General features: G+C 40.1%; 1 protein-coding gene across 3 annotated transcripts in view; it reads right to left on the bottom strand.

Annotated features, from left to right (window-relative positions):
- Window positions 1–1,575: 1,575 nt before the first annotated feature.
- Window positions 1,576–10,345, bottom strand: part of LOC124870800 (coiled-coil domain-containing protein 148-like) — a 75,649-nt gene continuing 66,879 nt past the window's right edge. For 2 of the 3 annotated variants that reach the window (XM_047369602.1, XM_047369601.1), the window contains exons 11-15: window positions 6,371–6,511; window positions 5,559–5,677; window positions 2,684–2,801; window positions 2,367–2,501; window positions 1,576–1,914 (exon numbers count right to left, since the gene is read on the bottom strand). In XM_047369602.1, the coding sequence (XP_047225558.1) occupies window positions 1,771–1,914; window positions 2,367–2,501; window positions 2,684–2,801; window positions 5,559–5,677; window positions 6,371–6,511 (657 nt within the window). In that variant the 3' untranslated portion in view covers window positions 1,576–1,770. The remainder of the gene's footprint in view (window positions 1,915–2,366; window positions 2,502–2,683; window positions 2,802–5,558; window positions 5,678–6,370; window positions 6,512–10,345) is intronic. The other variant, XM_047369604.1, reaches the window with a different exon arrangement.

The raw sequence follows: 10,345 nt of genomic DNA, 5'->3' as shown, positions 1-10,345 counted from the left end.
TTTTCTGTGATAGAGTATCATGTTGGTCAACAAAGTAGACACTAGTTGGCTAACTACAAAATATTGTTAGTACTAATATTAGTACTCTGTTAAACTAGTGTAATGTTAGCTGGATTAGTAAGCTAGCTACCACCCAGACTGAAACACCAAGCCACAATTGACTGAAGTTACTGCGACAGAACAAGCCAGAGATCCCTCCAGTGATGAAGGCTTCCAAGTCGAGGGAGGTCCACAGCACTGAATTTGGGTTCAATGGCAGCATGACCATGATCACCTATGTCAAAAAAAAGCAAAAGACTGTTCTGCTTCTCAGCACAATGCACCACAGCAAGATGGTGGATGAAAACAGCCAAACGAAAAAAAACAGAAGCAATCCTCTTTTACAACCAGACCAAAGGAGGTGTAGATACCGTTGACCAGATGGTTGGCAACTACACCTGCAAGCACCAGACACAGAGGTGGCCCATGGAGCTGTGGTACAACATGATTGATATAACAACTCTAAACGCCTACTCATTTTTCAGGGCTCAGCACCCTGAGATTTCCACAGGTATCACCAACGCATGGCAACATTTCCTCACAGAGCTCTCAAAGGAGCTTGTAACTCTTCACATGAAAGGTTGACTGGAAGGTACCCCAAACCTACCAACCTACATTATTGAAGCAATGGGAAGGTGTGGAGTGACAAAAGCTGCAAACCAGCAACAGGAGAGAAGCACAGAGGGCCAACAGAAGAGAATGAGGTGCCAGATGTGTCCAAGAAACAAAGATCGCAAAGCCAGCAATTGCTGTTGGAAATGCAGTAACCCAGTGTGCAATGGTCACAGCCAAAAGCAAATAGTTGGTGACAACTGCAAATAGTGAATAGAGAAAAGATGTTTATGTGGGCACATGTGAGTGGACACTGCTTTGGTCTTATGTATGTTCATTCTCTGTTTTTTGTCCTCCAGACAGACGGACATACTAACAATAATTTTTGATGTTATTTCTTGTGAAACAATTTTATAAAAAGTTCTGAATAAGCATGTCAAATGTGAAATCAGTCTTTTGTTGACCCAAATATAATAAATATTTGGGTCAACACCCAGATAATAAATAAATCTGGGTTTTTCCTAACAATCTAGTATTTCATCTTTTACAATGATTCATTTTCTGTCTGTCTTCTGTGATAGGACTTGTGCCAAGACAGTTGTCAGTGTAGTGGAAAACTGCGTAGAGAGCAGCTGAAACTCCTGTCATTTAAAACGTAGGATGTTCAAACTAAGTGCTTCAGTGACAAACACGTCTCTAAAGAAGGAAAGGAACTTTTCTGTAGGTTTTGTCCACTCACTATTAACTTGATTGAAAACAATATGTTGGGAGCCAAATTAATACAGGTCATATCAAAACCAAAGAAAACATGGTAAGTTAGCCTGATAACTTCAGCAAACTCCTCAGCATAAAAAATCATTAGCGGGAGCAAAACGTGAGCTACTGAAGTGTCTAACTGTAGGTGTCGAGAAAATACCAAGGGCTCTCTGGCAAAATTCCTATTCAGTGTCTGTAGTATCATTGGTGAGTGAGTTAAGGCAGATGAAAGTTTGTGGTATTTAATAAGCATATCTATTAAAATGGTGGCCAGGGACTTACTATTGGGAAATGTCTATCTTTAAAGGACTTCAGGATCAGGTCTAAAAACATCTAGATGTGGACATCCCTAATTTAAATATCTCCAGGAATTGTTTGAAAAAAAAAAAAAAAAAAAACAATATGAGTCAAACAAAGTTTTGGTCAGAATTTAAGTGTCGATTTTGTGTCGTGTCTTGGCGGTTTAGTAGGCTTGATTTGGGACAGAACCTCCTTGGCATACTGGTTCTGGTGTACTCCAGCCTCTCGAAAGGCTTGCTCAGCTCGGACTCTTGGATCTGATGCAATCTGGGAGACAGAAATTCAAACCACATTGTAAATAAATTACACATTTACAGTTTTTTCCTCTAGATTATACATATGTTACTTATTAAGCTATATTTTCTTTTGCTCGTGCTCTGAAGTAGGCGAAAGAAGCCACAGATCTAGCTGCCTCTACAGTTTATTGATTGTTATGGTGTCCTTGGGATCTTGACTATGCGGTCAAACGAGGACAAATATTGTTTAATCAGCCACTTGCATTGCATAATTTCCCTGACAACATGGGTCAGTCTCAACCAAAGAGAAATGAAACCTGAACTGCTGACTGTAACTGAAGAAATCTGGGAAAGAGATCTTCTAAAGTCAATATATAGAGAAAAGAGACAAGCTGATGGAAGCGAATGATAATGAAGCCGGTCATTGGCAACTTTTAAAAAACAGGTAAAGGTGAGAGGAGGGTAGATATTATCATTCCTCACCTGTTTGTCTGTGTACGTGTTAATACTGAAGAGAGGCCTCTGCAGCTCAAACTGTTTCTCATTCAAGTGTCGGCTCCTCCAAGCTTCTGTATCTGCCATCATCCTCTCTGGGTCGGCCTCTGCCAGCACTTCAACCTGAGATGATATGAAAAGACATTTATATTCGTAACTCACAACTGTCTTCTTACACGCAGCCAAAAGGTGGCACTGATTTGTCTGCTCAAGTAAGGATGACTCCAGTTCTTCCCTTGTGAGTAATTTCAACTGACAGAACAAAGCTGAGTGGCTCAAAGTGTTAAGGCAGGCTAATGGTTTACCTGCTTTCTGAGAGCTTCCAGACGATCCCGTCTCTCTTGTTCCTCCCTCTGCTGCTGGAGCTCCTGCATTTCTCTCTCCTTTATTCGTTGCTGCAACACATCAGTGCGAAACTGCACCCTAAAGGGAGCAGACAGAGGCTGTTGGACATCGGGCCTGGATCACACCTCTGTCCCTTGGCCATGGCCAGAGGCAGCATTACCCATCAATTCACACGCAGTAAACCTTCAGGCAGCAGTGGGGTTTAATGGAGCTGCCAGAGCACGGCTCCTCTAAAATCATCTGTTTTTATCTCTCTTTCAGTCCTTCCCCTTTTTTCCCCTGACAAAGTGTCATGTAAAACCTGCAGTTTACTCTATTATAAAGATACTTTGACACTATTTCTCGTCTTGTCCCACATTCTGCCGCTTCTAAAAACTTGAAAACGAAGTGCATTTTGTGAAACATCACACCTGCCATGTACAACTTCTTTTCTCCCTGTCAAATCAAACTTAACCTTTTCTGTTTCAGGATAAATATGCCTTTAAACACTGTGGGAAAACCCAAACGATGATGTCCTGGCTTTGTAAGCTTCTGATTAATGTTAATTCACCACATTTGACTTCAACGGAGGGACACCCGAGCATATTCTTTAAGGTAACACCTCAAACACAATGTGCTCTTGTGTGACATCATGGGAAAATCAAAATAAAGTCAGCCAAGATAATAGTATATCCAGCCATCACACAGTTCAAGAAGGAATGGTTCTGTGTTTTAGTCTGATAAGACAATTTCCACTTCAGAACAAGAGGATTAGATGCATTGAAAAGCAATGGCAGCATTTGTTACAAGGCTATTAAATATTTAGGCAGACATGCAATAGTGTAACAGGGGTATGCACAAACACTGTCTGTAAAATGGGAACGTATAAGAGGTAAAACAACACCAGAAAGTGCAGTAATTGTGTTATTTTAAGTTGTCTAGAAGGCTATTCATAAAGATTTTTTAAATAAAAGACTTGAAAATATTGATATATGGAACAATACTGGCCTGGAAGGTTTGAAGTCAAAACCACAGAAACTTTGAAGTAACTGGAAATTTTGTGGAAACATTTAAAAGTATTTAAACAAAATAACCCTTTTGCTGTGTTTGCAGACCGAGAGTATGTAGAACTGAAAGAAACATCCGTGGCTTGATCAAATCACTCAGCTTGATGTCAGTATTTTCACCTGCTGTGGCTGTGCTTCATGCTCATGTAATCAGTAAATCATTGTTTACAGTGCAGCCAGGCTTTAGATGGGAACTAATTAAAACAGACAGATGTCAGAGTGGTGAAACGTAGCGTTTCTTAAAGGTCAGAGTATGGCACTTGCAGCAGAGTGAGATGAGGCAGATCACAACAGAGCACACCATCATGCCTTGTTCACCTGGCTGTGAAATCTATTTCAGAGATACTAAATTATAAGGCTAAAAAATGAGGACTCCAACAAACCAATCAAAATCAAAACATCCTTAGAGGAGTCTGTCGTAAACGATCCATAACGTGCAGTTACAATGGATAGTAAAAAAGAAGTAAACAGAGCTGAAAAACATTAATGCTGTGTTTTGTTATGTTTTCATCTGTTTTCATTGAACCTCTATTCATATTTGTTGTGTATGACATTGCATTTTGTTTTCTATTTGTTTTTTATCTCTATTTTCTTCTTATTTCACGGTAAAGCATGCTGATCAACTCCTGCCTTTTTAAAATGTGCTATAAAAATAAACTCGATGCTGGCACCAAAACTGACCTGTCCAGTGAACCATTACTTACTTTATACCAGGGGTCTGCAACCTATGGCTCTGGGGCCGCTCAAAGTACCAGTAATATTTATTAAATCTCTTTTTCTTCTCATTAGGTTGAATACTATGTTGCTGTTTTTTTTCACCATTTTCCACAAATATCAACATCCCTGGAAGAGAATGTATCCATCCTTATTTGCAAAAGTTTTATATTTTTCTTTATTTTAACACCTAGAAATAGAAAGAAAATTGTGGTTCTTTAAAATGACAAGAAATTCTGTATAGTAGATATTGATCAAACTTATAAGTTGTCGTTTTTCAAAAGGTCCGGTAACATTTGAGGCTCTAAACAAGTTTAATTTAGCTGGACTGAGAATAAATATGGCTCTTTGGATTGTAAAGGTTGCAGACACCTGCTTTATACACTGCCCTTTTTACATTATTTAAACATTCATACTGCAGGGTAATGAAGGACTTTAACAGGCTTCCTACATATTTTTCCATCACTTTTCTTAGTTTTCATTGGTTGTTAAATAGAAACGGCAGTCTCAAAGTGCTTTGAGGCTATTTGAGACTGGAGCCTATCCCCAGCAGTCACTGAGTGAGAGGAGAGGCGAGGAGCAACCTGGACAGATCGCCAGTACATTACAGGGCAACCCAGATACACACAGGACAAACAACCATGCAGACACACTCACTAGAGTAACCAATTAGCCTATCAGTCATGTTTTTGGACTGTGGGAGGAAACCAGAGTACCTGGAGAGAACCCATGCATGTACAAAGAGACCATGGAAACTCCATTGCAGAAAGACCCCAGGCCCGGATTTGAACCCGGGACCTGGTGCAATGCAGCACTGCTACTAACCGCGTCACATTACAGCCCTTCATAACATCATGCTCTATAATATTTGTTAAATACTTTGCTTAACAAAAAAAAAATAATAAAAATAAACGAGGTCAGGCTGAGTATATAAATGAGACTGTTTAGGTGCTGAACTATAAACATGAACAAATTCACTTCCAACTTGTTCCATATTTTGGGGTTCTTGACTTGTAAACACGCTGACACAGACAGAAATGAATGAACATTCAAGGTTCCTCTGTCCCGCACTCGCCTCTGCCTGTCTCTCCTCGCCTGTTCTTCCATGACGCTCCTCAGAGCAGCAAGTCGCTCCTGATCCCTCTGTTCCAGCACCTCCCTCCTCCTCTGCTGCTTTAAATAAAACAATCTCAGCTGGAAAAAAAAAAAAAAAAACAACAAAATGCAGCAAACAACAGAAAGTTAACAAGACGAGCAACCACCCAGCAACTAAGTTGACTCTCAGAACACTCCCAGGATCATCTTGTCCTATTGACGGCAGGAATCAGATAAATATAAATCAAGAGAATGAGATGGTATTTCAGTGTCTGCCTGACTATTGTGTCTAATTATATGGAACCCAATGAGGCCTGAATGTTCTCATTAATCAGACAGCGTCCCAGGATGGCAGTTCCCCCCGTAGCGGAGCCCTGAGGAGGGGAGTTAATTAAACAGTCAGAAACAAACACGTTATGGTGTTATCGCACCTGTGCGTTCAATACCAAAAATGGATAATCAAAATCCCCGTGTAATCATAATGGCACATGCTTTCAATTTCATAACATCCAGGGTTTTCTTTTGTGTACATTCTTTCCATTTGTGTATTGACTATTGTCTTGTTTCTTTTCATTGACCAAGGTTCATTGATTTTAAAGCAATCAAGCAAATAAAGTTACATTGACAAAGCTTATATCAGCAATATAAGTAATGGATCTCATTAAAGCTGTCTTGACTACTTTACTTTTCCTTTAAAAACCTTTGGTACATTTGCTCTATATTACTGATTAAAAAATGCTGCAGGAAGTAATAAACACCTTCCATGGACAGGAACCTAGACAAAATCCTTACTTTCTCTTTCTGCTGCGATCTGAGGGCAGCCTCTTTCTCCTGCTCCTTCTTTAATCTCTCCTCTTCTTCCTCTTGACGTCTTGCTTCTATAGCCGACTCCAGCTTCGCCACCTCCTCCTGCTGGGCCCGCCATTGTTGCAGCTACAAATGCCCACCAGGAAAAAAGAAGAAGCAGATTTGTGTCAACGAGTAGCTGCTTTGAAAAAGTCACTAGCAGACAATTAGCTGCCAAAGTGCCAGATGAGTTCTAAGGGAGATACCAGAATTGATTTTAACATTTTATGTTAGATCACATCAGGATTTGTCAGTGCACTAAATCATAAAGAAAATAACTCTGAGCCAGAGTTATATGCACTGCCTTGCAAAAGTATTCATAAATGTTGAGCCTTTTCATATTTTGTCACATTAACAACATAAACTTTAATATTTTATTGGGATGTCATGTGATAGACCAACTCAAAGTCAGGCATCAGTACTCAATGTTTTTTTTTTTTTAATAAAGATCAGAACAGTCTTTGTAGAATCGCCTTTCTCTGCTATCACAGCTGCAAGTCTTTTTGGATATGTTTCTACCAACTTACCAAACAGTGAGGTTTTTACTACTTTGTCTTTGCGAAACAGCTCAAGTACCTTCAGATTGCTTGAAGACCATGTGTGAACATCAAACGTGAAGAAATTTCTTGCGACAGATCTCCAACTGAATTTTCGTCTGGACACATACATTCCTGGCTCTATGTTTAGGTTGGTTGTGCCATTTTGTCAAGAAATGTCTCATATTTAGCTCCATTGATCTTCCTATCAACTCTGACCAGCTCCCCTGTACCTGCTGAAGAAAAGCATCACCAAAGCTTGATGCTAACCTCACCATGCTTCCATGATAAGCAGTGTTAATTTTCCACCACGCATAATGTTTTGTATGAAGACCAAAAAATCTAATTTGGTCTCATCTGGCTAGAGCTCGTTGTGCTACATGTTTGCTGTGTCCCCTGGATGGCTTCTGGCAAAATTGATGTGGGTCTTCTAAGGGTCATTTTTTCCACAATGACTTTGTTCCTGCCATGCTTTCACAAGGGCCAGATTTGCAAAGTACACAATCCTTAATTGTCATGTAGACATATTCTCCCACCTGAGTTGTCAATCTCCTTAGCTCCTACAAAGTAACCCAATTACGGTAATGCTCTCCTTGCTCAAACTGTTAGTTTAGGTGGACAGCCATATCTTTAATCTTCTCCACAGCTTTAACCCTGACCTGCCTGCTCTGTAACTTGGTCTTCATGAACTAAAGTTCTCCATCAAACCTCTAAGACCTTCACAGAACAGCTGTATTTATGCTGAGATTAAATCACAAACAGGGAGACTATTTACTAATTAGGTTACTTCTGAAGGCAATTGGTTGCACTGGATTTTACTTAGTGGTATCAGAATAAAAGAGGGATCAACGCAAATAAAGCACAATTTCAGATTTAAGTGAAAAACTTCAAACTCTCTCATCATTTGATTCCCTTTCACAATTATGTACTACTTTGTTTTAGTCAATTACATCAAATCTCAATAAAATTCCCTTACGTTTAGGATTTTAAATGTGACAAATTGTTCTTTTTTACCCATTAAAGCTAGTTTGGTCCTTTTAAATGCCGAGTTTGTGTCCTGCTAACTTGCACTCCTCGTTGTGATATAAAAAGACAAAAGCAAGCATCACTCTTTCAGAGGAGCAAGTGACGGCTTCGTTGTGCAGAAGCCCGTCTGAGACCCGCTGAGTATTAGGAGTGTTGCATTCGACAGGGCAAACGGATTTGCAGATCTATCAGAGGAAAGCTTAGAAATCCCCATAGGGACAAACTTCAAATTAACATGCTCTCACACACATTAGCACCAGCAGTTATCATAAAGTTAATCGTTCTTGACTGGATGGCCGAGATAAAAGCAGCAGCTGTGTGTTTTGGAGGGGGACTTCAAACAATCCAACCTCATCTATTTCACATTGTTGAAGCTGGAGATAAAGCACCGTTCCTTTTTAAAAATATTTTCTCACGCAGACTTTTTGTCTGGCTTGATATGGACCTTTAGACCCTGAAGGTAAATCTAGTCACACTAATTTAGTCAACTGTGGCTTAATATGTAATATGTCTGAACGGACACAGAAGCTGAATGTAATGCTGATTTCTGTTGTAAAATCTGGTTTTGATTTCAATACCTGATGGTGCTCAGCGAAGCAAAATATTAAATGTACAAAACCAATCATATACAGGTCCTTCTCAAAATATTAGCATATTGTGATAAAGTTCATTATTTTCCATAATGTCATGATGAAAATTTAACATTCATATATTTTAGATTCATTGCACACTAACTGAAATATTTCAGGTCTTTTATTGTCTTAATACGGATGATTTTGGCATACAGCTCATGAAAACCCAAAATTCCTATCTCACAAAATTAGCATATCATTAAAAGGGTCTCTAAACGAGCTATGAACCTAATCATCTGAATCAACGAGTTAACTCTAAACACCTGCAAAAGATTCCTGAGGCCTTTAAAACTCCCAGCCTGGTTCATCACTCAAAACCCCAATCATGGGTAAGACTGCCGACCTGACTGCTGTCCAGAAGGCCACTATTGACACCCTCAAGCAAGAGGGTAAGACACAGAAAGAAATTTCTGAACGAATAGGATGTTTCCAGAGTGCTGTATCAAGGCACCTCAGTGGGAAGTCTGTGGGAAGGAAAAATTGCGGCAGAAAACGCTGCACAACGAGAAGAGGTGACCGGACCCTGAGGAAGATTGTGGAGAAGGGCCGATTCCAGACCTTGGGGGACCTGCGGAAGCAGTGGACTGAGTCTGGAGTAGAAACATCCAGGGCCACCGTGCACAGGCGTGTGCAGGAAATGGGCTACAGGTGCAGCATTCCCCAGGTCAAGCCACTTTTGAACCAGAAACAGCGGCAGAAGCGCCTGACCTGGGCTACAGAGAAGCAGCACTGGACTGTTGCTCAGTGGTCCAAAGTACTTTTTTCAAATGAAAGCAAATTCTGCATGTCATTCGGAAATCAAGGTGCCAGAGTCTGGAGGAAGACTGGGGAGAACGAAATGCCAAAATGCCAGAAGTCCAGTGTCAAGTACCCACAGTCAGTGATGGTCTGGGGTGCCGTGTCAGCTGCTGGTGTTGGTCCACTGTGTTTTATCAAGGGCAGGGTCAATGCAGCTAGCTATCAGGAGATTTTGGAGCACTTCATGCTTCCATCTGCTGAAAAGCTTTATGGAGATGAAGATTTCATTTTTCAGCACGACCTGGCACCTGCTCACAGTGCCAAAACCACTGGTAAATGGTTTACTGACCATGGTATCACTGTGCTCAATTGGCCTGCCAACTCTCCTGACCTGAACCCCATAGAGAATCTGTGGGATATTGTGAAGAGAACGTTGAGAGACTCAAGACCCAACACTCTGGATGAGCTAAAGGCCGCTATCGAAGCATCCTGGGCCTCCATAAGACCTCAGCAGTGCCACAGGCTGATTGCCTCCATGCCACGACGCATTGAAGCAGTCATTTCTGCAAAAGGATTCCCGACCAAGTATTGAGTGCATAACTGTACATGATTATTTGAAGGTTGACGTTTTTTGTATTAAAAACACTTTTCTTTTATTGGTCGGATGAAATATGCTAATTTTGTGAGATAGGAATTTTGGGTTTTCATGAGCTGTATGCCAAAATCATCCGTATTAAGACAATAAAAGACCTGAAATATTTCAGTTAGTGTGCAATGAATCTAAAATATATGAATGTTAAATTTTCATCATTACATTATAGAAAATAATGAACTTTATCACAATATGCTAATATTTTGAGAAGGACCTGTAGTTAATCTGCTTTTTCTTGATGAAATGTCCATAAAATACTTAGTAGGTATCTGGTCTTCCAATATAAGTTTAATTTCTCACAGAATAGTCAATAAATCCCCACATTTAAAAAAGAGGG

The sequence above is a fragment of the Girardinichthys multiradiatus genome, chromosome 7 (assembly GCF_021462225.1).
Source record: "Girardinichthys multiradiatus isolate DD_20200921_A chromosome 7, DD_fGirMul_XY1, whole genome shotgun sequence".
Lineage (NCBI taxonomy): Eukaryota > Metazoa > Chordata > Actinopteri > Cyprinodontiformes > Goodeidae > Girardinichthys > Girardinichthys multiradiatus.
Note: the sequence above shows the minus strand (reverse complement) of the source record. Positions and strands in the feature narration are given on the sequence as shown.